The 21,212-nt window shown below is 40.5% G+C and overlaps 1 protein-coding gene across 3 annotated transcripts in view; it reads left to right on the top strand.

The window, feature by feature from the left end:
- Positions 1-21,212, top strand: part of ALG9 (ALG9 alpha-1,2-mannosyltransferase) — a 221,752-nt gene that overhangs the window by 6,554 nt on the left and 193,986 nt on the right. For all 3 annotated transcript variants that reach the window (XM_089670179.1, XM_089670180.1, XM_089670178.1), the window contains exons 2-7: positions 247-385; positions 2,240-2,374; positions 6,564-6,634; positions 9,246-9,334; positions 14,759-14,894; positions 19,224-19,311. In XM_089670179.1, the coding sequence (XP_089526305.1) occupies positions 247-385; positions 2,240-2,374; positions 6,564-6,634; positions 9,246-9,334; positions 14,759-14,894; positions 19,224-19,311 (658 nt within the window). The remainder of the gene's footprint in view (positions 1-246; positions 386-2,239; positions 2,375-6,563; positions 6,635-9,245; positions 9,335-14,758; positions 14,895-19,223; positions 19,312-21,212) is intronic.

Below are 21,212 nucleotides of genomic sequence, written 5' to 3'. Positions count from 1 at the left end.
TATGATATTACAACAGAAATATTCACTGGGTTAATAACCTTTGCCATGTGCAAAGTGCTATATGTCCTTTCTTGCCCTGGTAGTTTTGGTGTTGAGTTTATCGTAGTTGAATGTCTCAAACCTGTACACAGTATTCACATTTGTTAAAATGCTATTATAAGAACTTTTTTTTTTTTTTAGAAAATGAAGCAAAGTACATTTTACATTTATTTGGGCCAATATATAGTTTGTTTTTTTATTTTTTAGGTCAACATGTAGTAAAGCGGGCCAGGTGTGGGCACCAGAAGGAGCTACTGCATTTAAATGCCTAATATCTGCTAGATTTTGTGCAGCTCTTCTCAGTAATATCTCAGACTGCGATGAAACCTTCAATTACTGGGAGCCTGTGAGTACAGAAAATACAGTCCTGAATGCTTGGGCTACTTTTGTCACATTGATTTAATGGCTGATTTCTATATAGAAGTTTTAAGGAAAATTACGTCTTGTATTGGGTTGTCCTAATGGATGAATTCACCTTTTGGCAAAACAATAATAAATACACATTTTTTGCAGGTAAAAAAATGTGCATTTATTATCTTTGTTGCAGGAGCCTGTAAAGCATTGCTACCAGCGATCAGCAGATCTCCTGCAGACCTGTCAGTATATCTGCTTTCCTGTATGGGATGTACGCAGATGTACTGACATGTAGTCTCAATTAACTGCCACAGTACTCCACAGCGCCATGCTAGTTTAATAACTACAAGCCAACAACTTCTTAGACTGTCGGGGCTTGTATTTTTCTCATTCGCAGAGGACTGTGAATGTGTTACATGGCCAGGTGGGCAGAGCACCGGATGGCCACCTTTTTGTTTTAAATTTGACAGCTGTCAAAGCAGGGGAGGAGCTGGGGCCAGTCCTTTCTTAACATGTTACACCCTGAATATGGGTTTAACTTGTTATGATAGGTGAACTTATCCTTTAAAGTGGTTCTAAAGGCTCAAGGTTTTTTACCTTCATGCATTCTATACATGAGGGTAAAAAACCTTCCCTGTGCAGCATCCCACCCAGCACCCCTCTCAATACTAACCTAAGCCCCCTCTTGATCTAGCGATATACACTGGAATCTTGGCTATCTCTGGACTTCTTCTTCCCATTGGCTGAGACAGAAACAGGAGCCATTTGTTCCCACTGCTGTCAGTCACAGCCAGTGAGCCAATAAGAAGAGTGAGGGGGTGGGGCTGAGCCGCGGCTCTGTGGATGAATTGACAGAGCAGCAGGTGCCCCCATATCAAGCTGCTTGCTGTGGGGGCACCCGATGGCAGGGAGGGGCCAGGATAGCCTGCACGGAACCCAAGAAAAAGAGGATCCGGGCTGCTTTGTGCAAAACCACTGCACATAGCAGGTAAGTATAGACATGTTTGTTATTTTTTCTTTAAAAAAACAAAAATAAGCCTTTAGAATCACTTTCAACACTGGCAAAACCACCACATAATGATATAAGTGTTGTTAAAGGAGAAGGACATCTAATCATTTCTGGCTCCCTTCTCCAGCTTTTTTCTAGACATACTTGCTTGTACTCTACTTAGCCGAGATCTTCTGTTCAATTGCCCTGTTGGATACAAGTGCAGATCTGTGTATTCAGACAGCGTGGGTATCTCCCTGCTGTCCAAATACAATAGCGCAGTGGGGAGGATTTCCCCATCCACATCAAATGTGTGGATGGGGGAATCTTTCCAGTTTTTTCGTTCAGTCTGAAAACTGAACAATGTATGGCCAGTTCCACATGGTGTACACAGATCCTAGTGGCTTCCTTATTCTGCAGCTCGTCTGAACATGGTTAAAAAGACCCTGTTACTATTCAGAGCAATGTTACATTGCATCCTGATAGTCCACCCCCCACCTATCAGGGTAAATTCACCCATCAACGCTTTGTCAATGCAATGGAATAGGACTTCGGGTGCATGGTAGTATGTGACCTCCCCCATGTGAAAGCTCTTGAGCCTGAGGGGTCAATTGTCCCTGAAGCCTATATGTAGTAAAGCAGGGCAAGTGTGAGCAACACTTAGTGATGCCATTCACCAGGCTAACCTCTGAAACCACCTGTTACTGGTAGACTCCTGCAACAGGGAGGCAGCGATGGAAGTGCATCTAATTGTTTGTATTTGAAGATGTCTGTTCCTTGATTTCTGTATTATATCAAAGTATAGGTAAAGGACAGTTTCACTTACCTTTTTTTTTTTTTTAATATATTTTCATGAAGACTCACTACCTCGTTTATGGCAAAGGATTTCAAACATGGGAATATTCTCCAGCCTATGCCATACGCTCTTATGCTTACCTTTGGTTACATGCATTACCTGCTTGGTTCCATGCAAACATCCTTCAGGCAAACAAGGCAAGTCATGATTTATTTTTAATTTATATACACAAATGTTTGAGAGTTTTGCAGGCCATACCTGAGTCGAATTCTGAACTAATTTTCTTTTGAAAAATCAGACATTTCATGGATTTTGTAATCCAATGGGGCCACCATGATTTAGAAATCTGACCAACCAAGCCTTCAATTTCACCTCACGTTGTTACAGAAAAGCATTTTCATGGCTGGGATTATTTTTTTATTTCCAGGTCACAGCTCATGCTCATTTCTTTTTCGATTATTTTCCTCGCATCATTAATTAAACATTTTCCAATAATTTTAAACATACCTGATCACTCAAATTCAATGACCACGCAAAAATCGACTGATGCTGTGGCCCAGTACTGGTGCAAAATCCAAAGGAAAATTCTTAATTATGAGTTTCGAAAAAGAAAATGTGTTCGAATTTCAACCCATGTATGGCCTGCATTTAGCAGCTGTTGGATTTAAAGCGGAACTAAACCCATCCATTAAGGGCTCGTTCACACCTTGGTGCAGAGACGTCAGTTTTTCTGCATGTGTTCTACAAGGGCAAAACGAAATCAATCGTTTTCCAGGTACCCTGTTCACACCGTATCACATGCAGATTTTTTTCTGCGCAGGAAACTCATTTAAGCATAAAAACTGATGTCTCTGCAAGTGAAATCTGCGCATCAGTTTCCATCTGTTTTTCTGCACGTATGATGTGAACGAGCCCTGTTTCCCAAAACGGTTACATTCAAGGCATGCCACAACTGTCACAATTGTCTAACTTTCTAACCAAATGCTGGTGTCATAACTGATCACATGTGCAGCACTATGGCAACTGCATATCAAACAAAGGCTAAAGTGACAGCTTCCCTGGCTGTTATGGATAGGAGGGTTTAGTTCCATCTTAATTCTTTATTTACCATGCAGAATTGATATAATAGTTACAAATGGATACTAGGGCACTGAGTTGATTATTGGTTTCTAATTTTATAAGTTCTCCTGTGTCATGATCTCCTCGCTAAAGTTCCCTGTTCTCCCCTTCAGAGTCCCACTCTTCCTTGTGCAGCCTGAGAAGTCTCTATCATATATTGTATTTTACTCTGGTAAAAAACACAGGGAAACAAAAATCAGTGTAATGTTGGCCACACCATGTTACATTTTTTTTTACCAAATGTGTATGTATATGTAACGCTTGTTTGTTTTGTTTGAGGCACTGGAAAATACTACTAGAACTAAAATAATAAATTATTTTATTTAAAGTAAACAAATATATTTCATTGAGTTTTATATGCTCTAAAAGGATCAAATTGAAAACAAAAATTTAAAACATCATGCCTAGACAGCAGAAGAAACTGTTCATAGGTAAAAAATAGTAGTGAGCGCTTCTCTGTAATAGCAGCTAGAACACTCAGGTAACCATATAAAACCTCTTGTATAAAATAAACAGTAGTATAGTGCAGTGCTAAATAGATAAAATTAAGATTAAGATCACTGTCAGATTCAATATGTAATTAGAACAGTTCATAATGCCAGTAAACGTATCTTTCTTTGCGGTGCTGCAAAATGAAAGGACAAATAAGCAAATTATGCGCTTACCAGAAGCTCATGGATCAACACTGACATTCCTCTGAAGACGTGCAGTCGCACGAAAGGCCTAAGGAATCAACACCCTGTGGCATATAGCCGCTGGAGACTTTTATTGGTCCGGTGGCCATCTGGATTTATTGTTCAGTGTACCTCTTTTTACTGTCATTTGTTACTTAATAAATTGAATATTTTCTTTGGCAATACTACGCTATGGGCACTTTCTTTATGGCTCCTTCATTGAGCTTTTAAGTATGCAGACCCTGGGAAGTACTTCACCATCCAGAGAAGGGGAATTCCTGTAATCAGGTGGCTGACCCTGCTGATCCTTAAAGGAGGCCTCTGGAATACACATCACCCAGTTACTGCTGAGCTGCCCGCTTGGAGACGGGTGCCCCAGATGCATACCCTATTACCTTGATCCCCCTGGCTTTGGATATTTCAATGCATATGATCCATGCGCTTCTGGTAAGCGCATAATTTGCTCATTTGTCCTTTTCATTTTGGAGCACCGCAAAGAAAGATACGTTTACTGGCATTATGAGCTGTTCTAATTACATATTGAATCTGACAGTGATCTTAATTTTATCTAATTAGCGCTGCACTATACTACTGTTTATTTTAGCAGAAGAAACTGCTTTTGTGTGACCTACAAGTTCCTCAAGTCATAGCATGCACATGGTTATGGTGATTGGCCCAGTGTCACATAGAGTGAATCACTTACTGTCCTAGTGCCAGGGACTTTCTTTGCCTCAGCAGTTGAATGGAGTAGCATAAAAGTGAAGATGAGTATGGGTTGTTTTAAAGGCGTCGCTATCAAATACCGGCTACTGCATTCAAACAGTGTGGTTTAACTTCTTGCCAAGTGCGTTTTTGCAAATATGCAGTAGTAAGAAAGGTTGGCTTTATCTCCCAGCCAACACATATATACATTCACAGTGGCAGGAGTTTGTGTGCTTAGAGCGTACTCACAATGCACTTAAAAGACACTGACTGAGCTGTTACAGACAGCTCTTGGTCAAGGCTTCTAAACAGGAGCCAGCGGGATGGACACCTGATCATGTGACCACTGTGAGAGCCACTCTCAACAGTCAGATATTGCAGAAGTCACACCGCCTTCCATAATTGCCAGGCTTTGGAATTCAGGGAATAAATGCATATGTTCAAGCGCAAAAGGCTGCATTAGACTTGCTTTGGCTAAAAAGCAAACCCATCTCCAGTAGGACCTGCTGCTTTCAAAACAGGCCAAACACAGCCTGTCATCCATACTGTATTTTTGATGCAGATTGGAATCTGCTGACTTGCCTAACTTCCTTCTCTCAGCTTCCTGCATCACCAGTCACATTTACACTTTTAAAGTTAATCTGGTTGCTATGAGAAGCTTCTTGGTACTGCTATTTTGTTACTGTATGTGAGAGGAGATCACAAGTATGTCCCAGCATCACAAGCAGGAATGTTCCCAGATCACCAGAATACAGACAGAAGGGAGTTGGGTAGGTTGGTAGGTTTTCATGTTATCTTAAGTGGAAATCTGAAGACCTGGGGTAATTAGATCACTCTGCACCATTCTCAATCATTCAAGCAACAGTCACACATTTGCAAGATACTTTTTTTATTCATCCCAGTAACAACTTTAATGTAGATTTATAATATTTCGGTATAAGTCTACTTTATAATCTGTTTTTCTGTGTATTTGTTGAAGGGTCCTTTTAGCTATAGCTGAAGTTGTCCCAGTAGGGTTGTACATGCCCCATGGTATTCTTCAGGCCTTGTTCAATCTACTTAGTGTGCCCTGGGAGCATGCTACAGCACAAATACAACCCTTAGAAGCTTACTCACCTACTTCTGTACCTTCCAAGCCCCAGAATGCTGATTTGTACATTTGTCATAGTGCTGGAAACTGTACTGTAAATCCTACTCTGATTGGCTGATACAGCTATAAACCTGTTGACAGCAAGGCTGCTCTAAATGTCTTGTAAATGCTTGTTAAATCTAATTCCTCAGAATTGTCTATACAGGCTAACATTAAAACTGTGTCACTAACTTCCAAAAATCCAGAAAGTGGACTGCAATAGAAGACTGAATACCTACCTCTCTAGCACATGGTGAGTCCAAACTCCACTGTGCTCAAATGACACAGCCTCTGGCAAAATCCCCACCTTTGTCACATCCGGGTGTGTTAATGTTTAGTTCCTGCTGCACTCACTGGTTCCTCCTGCAGGCTCTCTACGTTTGTAGAGACGTAGCAGCCAGTGGGAAAAATCATAACATGTAGTGGGGCCTCCCAGAGCAGAGGTAAGTATTCAAAGTCTTCTATTGCAGGGACCATTCTTTGGATTTATTTTTTGCTAGGTGACAAACTGATGAAGGATAATAATGTTGCATAATATTCTATTTTTGTAGTAATGCTGGTAATTTGAAATATATAATCGCATTGCCTGTAATTTAATTTGTAATATATTTTGTTAATGGATTTAATTTGTGAAGTATTGTTACAATCTAAAATTGCTTATTCTGAAATTGTCACACTTTTATAACATTGTTTTGAATCGCTGTACTTGTGCAGTAGGCTGTTTAATACATTTTATTGATTCTTTGTCATTTCTTCCCACAGGTTCTCGTATTTTACTTTATACGATGTTTCTTAGCTTTTATTAGTTGTGTGTGTGAACTTTATTTCTACAAGTAAGTGTCTTATATTACATTTATTCCAGGTCAAAGGGTTTAACATTTCTGAAACTATAAAAGAAATACTGAAAACTGTGATATTTCACATTCATATATACTAAACTTACCTACTGGCCAGGACAAAGCTTCCTAAGATCTAGAATCCAGCTGTAAATATGATGGAGCCAGCAATAATTAGCTGGTTTTGATCTATCTACAGTTGCAGGAAAAAGTATGTGAACCCCTTGGGATTACGTGGAGTTTTGTATGAATTGGGCATAAAATGTGCTCTGAACGTCATCTAAGTCACAGCAATAGAAGAACACAGTCTGCTGAACATAATACTACACAAACATTAGATGTTGCCATGGTTTAATTGCACATAACATGTAAACCTTCACAGTGCAGGGAGGAAAAAGTATGTGAACCTTTGGACTTAATAACTGGTTGACCCTCCTTTGGCAGCAATAACCTCAACCAAACGTTTCCTGTAGTTGCAGATCAGACCTGCACAACGATCTGGAGTAATTTTGGACCACTCCTCTTCACAAAACTGTTTCAGTGTAGCAATATTCTTGGGATGTCTGTTGTGAATCGCTCTCTTAAGGTCATGCCACAGCATTTCAATCGGGTTGAGGTCAGGACTCTGACTGGGCCACTCCAGAAGGCGTATTCTGTGCTGTTGCAGCCATTGTTTTGTTGAATTACTTGTATGCTTTGGGTCATTGTCCTGTTGCATCACCCATCCTCTGCGGAGCTTCAGTTGGTGGACAGACGGTCATACGTTTTACTGCAAAATGTCTTGATAAACTCTGGAATTCATTTTCCCATCAATGACAACAATTCGTCCAGGACCTGAGGCAGCAAAGCAGCCCCAAACCATGATGCTCCCTCCGCCATGTTTTACAGTGGGGATGAGGTTTTGATGTGTGGTGTGCCTTTTTTTTCTCCACACATAGTGTTGTGTGTTCTTCCCAAACAACTCAATCTTGGTTTCATCTGTCCAGAGTATATTTTGCCAGTAGTGCTGTGGAACATCCAGGTGCTCTTTTGCAAACTTCAAACGTGCTGCAATATTCTTTTTGGACAGCAATGGCTTCCTCCGTGGTGTCCTCCCATGTACTCCATTCTTGTTTAATGTTTTTACCTTATTGTAGATGTGTCAACAAAAATGTTCGCATGTGCCAGAGATTTCTGTAGGTCTTTAGCTGACACTCTGGGATTCTTCTTTACCTCATGCAGCATTCTGCGCTGTGCTCTTGCAGTCATTTTTACAGGATGACCACACCTAGGGAGAGTAGCAACGGTGCTAAACTTTCTCCATTTGTAGACAGTCTGTCTTACCGTGGACACATAAACATCAAGGCTTTTGGAGATACTTTCCAGCTTCATGCAAGTCAACAATTCTTGATCGTAGGTCTTCTGAGAGCTCTTTTCTGCGAGGCATGGTTCACATCAGGTGTGTGTTTTTTAAGGGCAGGACAGCTGTCAGCAACACATCCAATATCATCACACTGATTGGAGTCAAGGTTGGCTCACTCCTGGCTCCACTTAGCTCTGGGATAAGTCATTAAACTAGGGCCTCACATACTTTTTCCTCCCTGCACTGTGAATGTTTACATGTTATGTGCAATTAAACCATGGCAACATCTAATGTTTGTGTAGTATTATGTTTAGCAGACTGTGTTCTTCTATTGTTGTGACTTAGATGACGTTCAGAGCACATTTTATGCCCAATTCATGCAAAACTCCACGTAATCCCAAGGGGTTCACATACTTTTTCTTGCAACTGTATACAGCAACCTCCCTGATAGCACCAATTATAAAGTTCTCTTTCAACCTGCTTCACAGAAACTGGCATATAAACACTTCCTAGCAGCTATAACTGGGCATTTATGTGATCATCTTTAATGGTTACCTATGTGTATTGCAGCAGCTGGGCATAATGGTGTTCATTAGTATGAAGAATCATCTTGTAGATTTATTTTCCAGATTAGTGACTGGTATGCAGTGCTAGGAAGTTGGTCCTAGAAAAGCCCTTCTCCATTCAGTATGCCGCTGTAGGTGTTCCTCAGAGGTTGCGTGCATGATGAGTTTTATTCAGCCAGAATTGACATGCTGAAGGTCTCCAACTAAAGCCATGTCTCTTTAATGCTTTTTACTCTGATTGGGCTTAATCATAGAGAACCATGAAGCCCAGTTGGGATGAAATATTTCAGAAAAGTGTGGCTTTGGGCAGAGACCTTCAGCAAGTGCAGAATTGGGATCAGAAGATTTCTTTGTTTTCTTGAATTTGTACTATAACACTGCACATTAAGAATGGACTAAAGAGCTGGTTGTGCAGCTTTGACACTGGCATATTACTGAAGCAGAAGAAGAAAGCAAGACAACTGATCATTCCACATTTATGTTAATAATCCTGCTACATGAGTGAAGTTTCATAAACTTTAATTTTCCAGACAATATTATAATAATTACGTTGTGAAGTTGAGTTGACCTAACAAATTTTAGTATATGCCCATAAAAATTATAAAGCAGTCTCAAAAAGTGAGTGAAAACATTCTTGTTTTACATTTTCTCTCCCATCTGTCTGAAATATGCTATAAGAGCTAATTTATTTCTTTTCTAGGGCTGTATGTAAAAGGTTTGGGCTCCATGTTGGGCGAATTATGTTGGCTTTCCTAGTCCTCAGCACAGGAATGTTTTCTGCAGCTGCTGGTAGGTGTGATGTAATTAGAGAAAAGCTTCTCTTCAATGTAAAAGAATGTTCTATTTTGGGGCAGAGAGTAGGTTAAAGTGGCTGTAAAGGCTAAAGTTTTTTTTTTTCTTTTTTACCTTAATGCATTTTCTGCGTTAAGGTAAAAAACCTTTTATGTGCAGTTCCTGACTCGATCCTCGGCCGAGGTCTTGGACGCCCCAGCCTCCAAGATGGCACCGGCACCTCTCCCCTCCTTCTCCCCTGTGGATACAGGGCTCCATGAAGATGGGCAGTTAAGCCCTTGGGGCTCTCTCTTTCCTCCTGGGGATCCTGTTCTAAGACCACAGGGCACACAGAGATCTCACAGCCCTTCTCCAGTATCTCTCTGCTCTGAGGATGGCTGGGATCTGCAGTCCCACATGCGGTCCTTGCACACTTACATCAAATCTCTTACTACAAAGGTGGACTTTGAGCTTTATGTGAAACGTATTGAAAGCACATACAAAAAAGAAATTTCTGAGCTTTAAACAAGATATTTGCGTTCTTATGGAAGAGATTGAAAATACCACTGACGGTCTGTGTAATGCCTTACAATCCCACGAAGAGACCCTTAACTCCCATACTGTTTTAATACAACAGCTCATATACCAACAAGATGACATTGAGAACAGAAACCGCCGTAATAATATCCGGATCAAGGGCATACCAGAAACTTTTGAATCTAAAGATTTAGCCGCAGCGGTTACCGCCATCTTCAATCAACTACTACAGCAACTTAAAGACACCTATATTGAGTTGGACCGCATACATCACATGATGGGCCCCAGGAACCCTGATCCATCTTTTGTTCGTGATACCCTGTGCAGGGTCCACTACTTTAAAGTCAAGGACGCCAGTATGCGTGCGGCCAGCACGTAAGACACCATTCTGTTCAACAAAGTGCCGGTGGTGCTCCTCCTTGGCCTTTCCCGCCAGACTCTGGCCATGCGCAGGGCTCTGTGCCCTCTCACTCAGATGTTGCAGGAGAGGCATATCCGCTACCAGTGGCATTTTCCGTTTCAACTTAACGCCTCACAGAACAGTAAATCTGCTCAATTCCGCACCCTTGGGGACTTGCCTACATTTCTCGGTGTGTGCTTCGAGCTACCTCAGGTGTCCCTTCTGGACTGGCCCTTCCAAATCCCGACCCCTGGCCTTCCATTTTCCTCTTTCTGGCAGAGGTCCAATTGAAACAAGAAGAAACGTTCCAGATGCTCCTCCCAAAAGATCCCAGAGGAATGATCCCTGATCTGCGTAAATTGGGAGGTTTCTCCCTTTCTCCCTCTTCCTACAGTTTTTATACATTCTGTTGGTTACTCCTGTTGTATCTGTGACTTATATTTGTGCCTGTTGTCTTTTGGGCTCTGGGACTGTGGCTTGAGGCTAATCCCTGGGTTCCGCCACCGCCATTTGCTGTGGCGGGCAGGCACGCCTTCGGCCCTAGTCTCGGGGGGGGCTTTGGGTCCTCCCACTATTTGTTTTATTAACACCCTGTCATTGCCGGGTTATGTTTATGTCTATTTGTCAGGGGCGGGGGCTTGTTTTCTCATACCTGTCCTCATCTGAGGGTGACCTTCCTCAAGTTATCATTTGCCTGCGGGAGGCCTGTGTTGAGATTGGATACATGCACCTGTGAGGTTCCCCACCTAGGCCTTCAGTGTACTGCGTAGTATCACACTGCTTATTTAGTTAGCCTGTCTATTAGTTTCTTCTTCTCACTTTTCTCCTTTATCTGCTCTTCCTTTCTTGGCTTTTTATCCTTTTCTTGCTAGTTCTTTATTCAATCCCCTTTTCTTCTTTCCTCTTATTGTGTTTTTTTTTTTTTCTTCCCTCGTGGGGTTGGGGGCAGCTTGGCGGAGCACTATCGGTGACACACTTTTTTACTATTTGCTCTACCACAGACAAATATTACTCCAATTAAATTTTCCTTTATTAATTGCAGGGGCTTTAACACTCCAGAGAAGCAGAGCCAGATGCTCTATTTCCATAAACATGGATTGCAGATCTTGTTCCTCCAGGAGACTCATTTTCGCTCTGATGGTGTTGGTGATCTTTCATCATACCTTCGGCCCAGAGGTCTTGGACTCTCTAGTTGATCCAACTGGTCGCTACCTCTTCCTTAAATTGAAATACCAAGATTTTGTTTTCTACAGTGGATAACGTTTACGTTCCCACAAGGAACCGTGAACCCAAACCTATCCGTTCCAGGTTAAGATGGAGAAAATGCCAGTCAACGTGATTGAAGCCTTCTCAGCGTCAAATGAGAGGAGGCAAGCCTTTAAGCCGTATCATCTTATTTGACGCTGAGAAGGCTTCGATCACGTTGACTGGCATTTTCTCCATCTTAACCTGGAACAGATAGGTTTGGGTTCACGGTTCCTCGCTCAGATTATGTCTCTCTACTCTCATCCTTTGGTGTCAGTCCTGGTGAATGGTACGGTTTCTTTGCCCTTACCCATGTCGAATGGGACCAGACAAGGTTGTCCCCTCTCACCTCTTCTCTTTGTTTTAGTAATGGAACATCTTGCAACAGCCGTACGAGCTAATGACTCAATCTTGGGCATCCACACTCCCTCCGCACATCACAAATTATCCTTATACGCTGACGACCTTCTAGTTTACGTTCAACAGCCACTTATTTCCCTCCCCAGTCTTTTCCACAAATTTTGTAGATTTGGTTTTTTCAGCAACTTCAAACTTAATATCTCTAAAAACGGAGTCCCTGAATATTTCTTTGCCTGCCCATGTGTTGGCGAACCTATGCTCTAATTTCTCTTATCAATGGCAACCAAAGTCTATTACGTATCTGGGGGTCATGATTTCTGCCAATCTCAATGCTCTATATTCCCTTAATTATTTACCCTTACTTTCACATATCTCAAAAGATCTGGCTTCATGGGGCGCTTCAGCCCTGCCCTGGTTCGGCCTCACCAACACCCTTAAGATGGATACCTTACCTAAGTTACTATACGTTTTTCAGACTGTACCGATCACTGTCCCTAGGAGTTTCTTCCTCTCTCTATGCTCCCTTTCGATTAGATTTATTTAGCACCATGAGTTCTCAAGGTTAAAATACAGGTTACTTACTTACCCAAAACTCAGAGGCGGAGTGGGTTTACTGGACTTTGAGCTATATTACAGAGCCATGTTACTTGCCCGGATGCTTGATTGGTTTCCCAGACACTACCGTAAAGCCTCTTGTATGATATAACAAGAACTTTCTCCGGTTGATCCTTGGGTATTACCATGGGGGTATAGCCAGGACTATCGGCGTTTTCCTTATCCTGTCCTCATTGACTTTAGCTGCAATGCAGTTGTGGTATAAACAGTGCATCATTGCTCTTTTATCCTCTGATCCCTCTCCCTTATCACCCCTATTTGATAACCCCCGCTCTTCCTCAGGGGTTGGGCTCTTCTACTATCGGACCCTTTACACACGCCTCCTGGCTTGTAGCTCAAGACTTTATCTGCCCCCAATCGGGTCTTCCGTTCCTTCAGGGTGGGCCTAAGGATTGGTTGACCACTTTACATCTATCCTCATTTTGCAAGCACTTATACTCTCCCTCCAACACTCTTCGTCCACTCTCTGTGATTGAATGGCTGTGCTCCCTCTCTCAACCACTGAGACATGTCCTAGCTTCCCTCTATAAAGTGCTACACAATGCTCTTCATTCTGAACTCCCTCCATGGGCTCAAGACCTGGGTAAAGACATATCAGCTGAGGATTGGTCCACGTCCTTCCACTTTACTCATAGATCGTCTATTTCTTGCTATTCACAAGAAAAGGACTTTAAGCTTCTTTCTCGATGGTACAGGGATCCCCTCTCCCTACACAAAATTTTTCCTTCTACACCTAATCTCTGTTGGTGCTGTAATAGAGCTGTTGGTACATATTTGGTGGGATTGTGATCAAATACAACCCTTCTGACGACAGGTTTTTGCTGTATATGATAGGATCTATGGTGAGTCCTTGGCCCCTTCGCCGGAAATTGCTCTCCTCCCTATATTACTCACTGGCAGCGCAGAAGAAAAGTCTGCTGCGGCCCGCCAGTTGATACCCCTCGTTTGGAAAGCGGCCACTCCCCCCACCCCTTCCGATGTGGGTTTCTGTGCTTAATGATACCATGCGTATGGAGAAATGCTGGCATTTGCCAATGATACCTATGATAAACATAAGTTACTCTGGTCGGTCTGGCTCCATTTCTCCTCTTCGTTTCTCCGAGATATGTGTTCCCCTGTTGTGCCCTAGTGGATTTGAGCCTTGCTCCCCCAATTCTTTTTCACTTTGGCATGTCCGCCGGTTGGGCCCTGCGGTCTGCGTCAGGCGGTGGGGTCACTCCTGTGGGATACAGGTGGGGAACCGCCTTGATTCTGCTTTTTGCTGTTTCTGTCTTCCAACCCTCTCTCTTCTCCTCCTTCACTATCCTTACCACTGGCTTCTTTTTTTATGTTTTTTTTTTCTCCTTTTTGTCAGTTTGGGTTTATACTCTTGTTCTCTCTTTTTGTTCCATATATCTCGCCTGGGAATACCCCCCCCCCCCCCCCCCCCCGAAACTATGTTTTGTTATATCGCCGTAATATGGGCTATTGATCCTCCCTCTGTTGTATAGAATCATTTTCATCCATCCACATGGATCATAGCCACACCTGTGATGTTTTTCTGTTCATTTAATTGTACATGTTATTATTTCACATGCTTTGTTCTGTTAAATTTGAGTAAAATATAGACAAATTTGCCTTTTAAAATGTAAACAAAAGTGCCAGAAATGGCTTGGGGCTGACGTAGTTCGCTCTGGTAGAAAATAAAACAGTCAATGCTTGAAATATATACTGATATACCCCGGTATATATTTTTTTCTCTACATATAAAAGCCCTCTGAAATTATTCATTATGTGACACACTGCCCTTCATTCTCACACTTTTTATTTGGTGCGTTGACACATGTTGCATAGAACAGACCCATTCATTTTCCACAGGCCAAAAATGCACTCAACTTATTTTCTCCGGTGCACCAAAAGGTAACACATTTTCATTGCAATCATTGTGGTGTATTTATTTTTGTGTACATATGCATATTGGGGTGCCATTAAAAACAAATGGATACATAGCCCATAGTGCATACACCACAAGTTCTTGTGCCATACATTAAAACACATAAATGTGCACTACAGAATTTACACAAGTGCATGTGCGCCTCTTTAGGGGAATGTTACATAGGCAGGCAAATGGCTCTTGTTTGTGACAAATGAGCAGTTTCTGGGACTACATCTCCCATCACCCTTTGTTGCTTAGTCATATGTTCAAATACCTGTTTGACAGTAGGTAAAAGAACTTTGCTGTATCACATTTTTCTTGAGGTCAATTTTATCTACATGTGCTAATATAAATGCTTTTCCTTTGGCAGCTTACCTTCCCAGTACATTCTGTATGTATACCACTGTAATAGCCATGACAGGCTGGTATATGGAGAAGATCTCTGTGGCGGTACTTGGTGTGGCTGCTGGAGCTATCTGGGGTTGGCCATTTAGTGCTGTTCTTGGGTAAGAAGCAGTTGAAACAAAAATATGCTTCATATAAACTCTTTTACGTATGTTTTACAAAAAACCTCTATGTCCTCAAAGGGAAACTCCCTATTTTTTTATATGTTGACACATCATCACTAATGTAACCTTGTGACCTCAAACTACCTAACAATTCCAGTATATTGCATTTGTGTGTTTCCATAAGTTTTTACTCTCTATTGAATACTTGGCCAATTATAGCTGAACTCCAGGCTGATATAGTATTGAAGATACAAATTAAGGTTACTTTGTATTCATTATAATCATTCAATTTATTTTTGTTTTTAAATGCAGCTAATATAAATACATGACCTCATCAATCTGCTGCTTCCCTTTAACTGTACAATCTGTGGGGTGGGTTGTGGAGTTAGACACCTTTTTTACTTCTAATAAAACAACCACCATATCACACAGGCAGTTACCACTCTGCTCATTTAAGAACGAAGAACTGTGTTCTATTATTTTTGGAAATGTCATTCCTTCTGTATTGAACTATATTGTAATTTTACTATTCCCCTTTATATTGTAAAGTGCTGCACAAACTGTTGGCACTATATAAATCCTGTATTGTAATAACAATCGTATAAAGATAACATTTTAAGAAAAAGTTGGAATCATAACAGCCCCTTGGTGTCAAATATTACAATGCTTTGTATGGCAGGTTTCGGCTCAGAAAATAAATTATTATTTTCAGTAGTAACTATTTAGAATCCAGGTTGTTGCTGACTCCAGTAGAAATGTGTACTGTTTATCCATATTTATCACTTTTATGACTGGACTTTTATTACCACGTTTTGCAGTGACACCTTGCATTGGTTAACTTAAAGGAGAAGTTCACCTTCATACAAAAAATAATAAATGCACATTTTTTTGCAGGTAAAAAAAATGTGCTTTTATTATTTTTTGTTGCAGGAGCCTGTAAACCATTGCACCAGCGATAAGCAGATCACTGGTGCCATGCAGGTCTCCTGCAGATCTGTCAGTATATCTGCTTTCCTATACGACACGGGATATATGCAGCTTACTGACAGGAAGATTCAATGAACTCAATTTTAGTAGAATAGTTATTTGTGAGCCACCAGGAGTTAACTTACTCTATTATTAGTGTTAATTGTGTGCTTAAGTGAATATTAATTAAATATTGGATCGCCAGGCACTAATTACACCCTCTCTAGGTGTATGAAATTAAACTATGAATTCTTATACTGTACCGCGCTCCAATATTATCAACCTTTTGTGATTAACCTTTTTTGGTTGTGTGAATTTGTTAATATACCACCTATAATCCAATCATTACTTACTTCTATGGTGCTTAAATATACAATTAACATAAATTAATTTATAAATATGAATTAGAAAATTATATGTGATTATAACAAATATTAATAAAAAATTAATGAAAAATTGGAATGTCAATTCTATGTGAATAAAATAATAAAAAATTAATAAAACATTAAAAAAAAAAAAAAAAAGAAGGGAAATGTCAATTATTTTCTTTGAATTTGAGATGGTGTTGTTATTCAATTTAGTTAATGTGATAAGTCTGTGTTGGCAGCTTGAACCTCTCCCTCGTCTCCTCTCCTCTCTTTGTGCTTTCTTCACTGGCTGCTTTGTTTATTCCTCCATATATGGAACATGCAGAGAAGGGAAAAGAAACATAGTGTCTTATCCGGGATATAAGTGATTTATTGCTCTTTGATCTCCCACTCACATTGTGTAAATGTAAATAACGCTTTGAATACAATGTAACAAGATCCTGCTTCAGACAGCCTGGCTGATGTGTTTGCTTGCAGTAAATATACTCGCCGTTCCTCTGTGGATGCGTGATAACGTCACCGCCCCTCCCCTACGCGTTACGCTACAGGGACTCCTAGCTTCCTCTGGGGGATGTGGATTTCCGCATCCCCCAGAGGAAGCTAGGAGTCCCTGTAGCGTAACGCGTAGGGGAGGGGCGGTGACGTTATCACGCATCCACAGAGGAACGGCGAGTATATTTACTGCAAGCAAACACATCAGCCAGGCTGTCTGAAGCAGGATCTTGTTACATTGTATTCAAAGCGTTATTTACATTTACACAATGTGAGTGGGAGATCAAAGAGCAATAAATCACTTATATCCCGGATAAGACACTATGTTTCTTTTCCCTTCTCTGCATGTTCCATATATGGAGGAATAAACAAAGCAGCCAGTGAAGAAAGCACAAAGAGAGGAGAGGAGACGAGGGAGAGGTTCAAGCTGCCAACACAGACTTATCACATTAACTAAATTGAATAACAACACCATCTCAAATTCAAAGAAAATAATTGACATTTCCCTTCTTTTTTTTTTTTTTTTTTTTTTTTTTTTAATGTTTTATTAATTTTTTATTATTTTATTCACATAGAATTGACATTCCAATTTTTCATTAATTTTTTATTAATATTTGTTATAATCACATATAATTTTCTAATTCATATTTATAAATTAATTTATGTTAATTGTATATTTAAGCACCATAGAAGTAAGTAATGATTGGATTATAGGTGGTATATTAAGAAATTCACACAACCAAAAAAGGTTAATCACAAAAGGTTGATAATATTGGAGCGCGGTACAGTATAAGAATTCCAAGATTCAATGAACTACCACGGCACTCCACAACCCCGTGGTATTTTATTGAGAACTGCAAGCTGACAGCTGCTAAGGCTGTCAAGACTTGTAGATACTCATTCACAGAACACAATGAATGAGTGACGTGGCTGGAGCCCCACAGGGCCATGTTTTTAAAAAACATTTGATAGAGAGCGACGGGGGGAGATGATCCCCCGCTAGCTGACCAAACGGGGGAGTGGGGGCTGGTCTGATCATAACATATTACATGTTACACCCAGAATATGGGTGTATCATGTTATGAAATGTGAACTTATCCTTTAAAAATCACTATTAATAAATGTTTCTACCTATATATCTTTTACATTGTTTTGGGGACATACGTTGTTTTCACTTAACAGGTGGATGCAGCATTGATTTGATGCTGCAACTGTCCCCCACTGCTTCTAAACTGAGAACTGAGTGACCAGCAGTCTTTGATCGCTCAGATCTCAGTCTTCACTGCGCAGAGAGCCGGTAACTGTTAATCATCTGCTCTCTGCTCTGCCTCTCCACCACCTACTGGAGTCCTGGGCTGTGGAGGAGGTGGCTGGCTGCAGTCGGGACCCCTCCTGAGTCTGGACTGGCTCTGTGTCATCAGCAGACAATGGGCTAAAGTCATACAGGTCACAGGAGTGCAGAACGAAGTGCACTTCTGTGGTCTACAAGAGAAGTAGAACCAGAAGAACTTTGGCCCTACTTCTCCTGTCACGTTTATTTTTGATGCTGTAATGCACTATGAGGTACAGTGACAGCTGAAAGCTTCAGGTTTGTTTATAAACAAACGTCATGTGATCACCATGTCAAGGTAAACACGCTGATTGCCTCCTGGTTATTAGTGAATGACCAAGACTGCCAGTCAGAACATGGTCTCAGAGGAGTATGCACTAGGTCTAAAATAAAACTAACAATATTCTAATACGTTAATCTACAAATTGCAGTTGGGAATAGATTGTTTCAAAGTTTCTTACTAGTTGCAAGAGAGTGGTAATTTATTTTTGTCTAGATCAAGCTATGTATGTTTTAATAATTGATTACCTTATACATCACAGATGGTTTGATAGATTTATAAATGATTTCACCAGTTTATGTAAATGTTTGTCTCTACAGACTATATCTTGCACAAATCAAATCTGAGGGCTTTTGTTTTTAGGTTAGCCATACACACTCTGATTTCTCTCTTTAAGCCCTGTGGTATGAATGGGAAGCGTCTATAGATTCATCCATCCACACTAAACGGAGTAGATGGGAAAATCTCCACTGCCAGCTATGTTTTTGGAGAGCAACAACACCGGCGGCTGTCAGAATACCCAAACAGTGACTGCCTCTGATTAGATTCACTCAGTTTTCAGTCGACAATTTTCCACCATCTACTTTTGGTCTAAGTTTGTCGTGCTAGGTGGTGCCGACAGGGCCACCCACAGTTTCAATTTTTAGCCATGTATGACTAACTTTTGAGCTAACAATTGAAGTCAGGCTGTTTGCATTGATCCAAGTATGCCCTATCTCTTAGAATCATGAATTATTGTATCTAGGTAATTTGGCAATGTGCTAACACTTTCTGTTCTATTTAATTTTTAACAGTTTTTTTAATTAATCCTTATTATATGGCTTGTGAGGAAAACTGGGGGGACACTTGTTGGACAATTGTTTAGAGTAATATTTTATCTTGTTTTTAAGGTTTCCCATTGCCTTTGACTTGCTGTTTATGAAACAAAAGTGGAAGAGCTTTTTAAATTGGTTTATGGTTGCACTGATAATATTTCTGGTAAGTCTGTGAGAACATACCAAAGTATGCTTGTGACCTGTAACTTTATGTGACCAGTCTGTTTCTAAAATCTATTGTCACAGTGAAGATGCTTGTTGCTGAACACATTACCGCTAGCTAGAGATTTTTGTCAAGTTATTTATGGAGAAAAATCAGATCCAAACAAGGCAGATACGGAATTGTTTATGTTGACTTTTGCTTTATTGAGCATGAACGAGTATAACCATTTTTAAAGGGTTAGTTCACCTTTACCAAAAAACTGCCTGTGCAGGTAAGGGATGTCTGTTGATAAAAACAAACTGTGCAGCTCTGACTAAAGTTGAATAATGTCCTTGCTATTGGTGTTGGACATTTACATACCTTGTAAAGCTTGATTGAAATACTCCCAGGATGTTGGTAGAACGTTGTTAAGTGAGGCCTAGTCATTACTGCTCACCTGCACTATCGCAGGAGTGAGCTTTTTCTCTGATGCAATCCCCCTTATATGCTCTTTCTCTCCCCTGATGTAGTAGCTATAAGCTGAGTGTTTGAGAGCTCACTCCTGTGGTGGTGGAGGTGAGCAGAACCAACTAGACTTCACTTAGCAACATTCTAGCAACGTCCTGGAAATATTCCAGTCAGGCTCCATGAGGTATGTAAATTTTAAGATTAGGAGAGTAATATTTTGCTCAATGGATGGGTATGCACATTGTGCATGTCTGTAAGAGCTCTGTTAAAGTGTACCCGAACTAGAAATAAAAATGTCATATGTTTCAGCTTACCATTCCTTCGCTGAAGTGCCTGCATTAGTTTTTCTTTTCAGATGGTGATCCCGTGGGTCCCTGGGTGGTTACACTCATTCATCTGCATGGTTGTCACACAGGCTGGATAAACATGTCTGCCTTTAATATTAGTGGTTAATAGATTAGTGGTTAATAGAAGGCAGAAAGATATAAAATTGTTTTGCTTAAAGTTAATTTCACATGAAGTGACAAGAGCACTGCATTTCTGGTATTTGTGAAAATTTTCTTAGTCTGACAAAAAAGCCACCACAACTAAGGACTGGAAAACTGCACTCTGCTAAACTTTTGTTTTTGAGTTTAGTTATTTTAAGGGTAAATTAACTATTTTTTTTTTTTTTTTTATAAGTAGTGTGTCATATGTACGGTTGTGCTCAAAAGTTTGCATACCCTGGCAGAAATTGTGAAATGTTGGCATTGATATTGAAAATATGACTAATCATGCCAAAAACTGGCTTTTACAGTTGTGCTCAAAAGTTTACATACCCTGGCAGAAATTGTGAAAGTTTGGCATTGATATTGAAAATATGACTGATCATGCCAAAAAATGCTCTTTTATTGAAGGATGATGAACATATGAAGCCATTTATTAAATAGTTGTTTGGCTCCTTTTTAAATCCTAATGATAACAGAAATCACCCAAATGGCCATGATCAAAAGTTTACATACCCTGGAATGTTTGGCCTTGGTACAGACACACAAGGTGACACACACGGGTTAAAATGTCAATTAGAGGGTAATGTCCCACATCTGCAGCTTTTTAAATTGCAATTAGTGTCAGTGTATAAATAGTCAATGGGTTTGTTAGCTCTTACGTGGAAGCACTGACTAGGCTAGATACTGAGCCATGGGGATCAGAAAAGAACTGTCAAAAGTCCTGCGTAACAAAGTAATGGAACTTTATAAAGATGGAAAAGAACATAAAAAGATGTCCAAAGCCTTGAATATGCCAATCAGCACTGTTAAATCGCCTATTAAGAAGTGGAAAGTTTGGGGATCTCTTGATACCAAGCCAAGGTCAGGTCGACCAAGAAAGATTTCAGCCATAACTGATAGAAGAATTGTCCGCGATTCAAAGAAAAACCCACAGGCAACCTCAAAATAAATACAGGCTGCTCTGGA

The sequence above is a fragment of the Staurois parvus genome, unplaced genomic scaffold, assembly GCF_062004578.1.
Source record: "Staurois parvus isolate SC_StPar_1 unplaced genomic scaffold, SC_StPar_1.0 ptg000087l, whole genome shotgun sequence".
Lineage (NCBI taxonomy): Eukaryota > Metazoa > Chordata > Amphibia > Anura > Ranidae > Staurois > Staurois parvus.
Note: the sequence above shows the minus strand (reverse complement) of the source record. Positions and strands in the feature narration are given on the sequence as shown.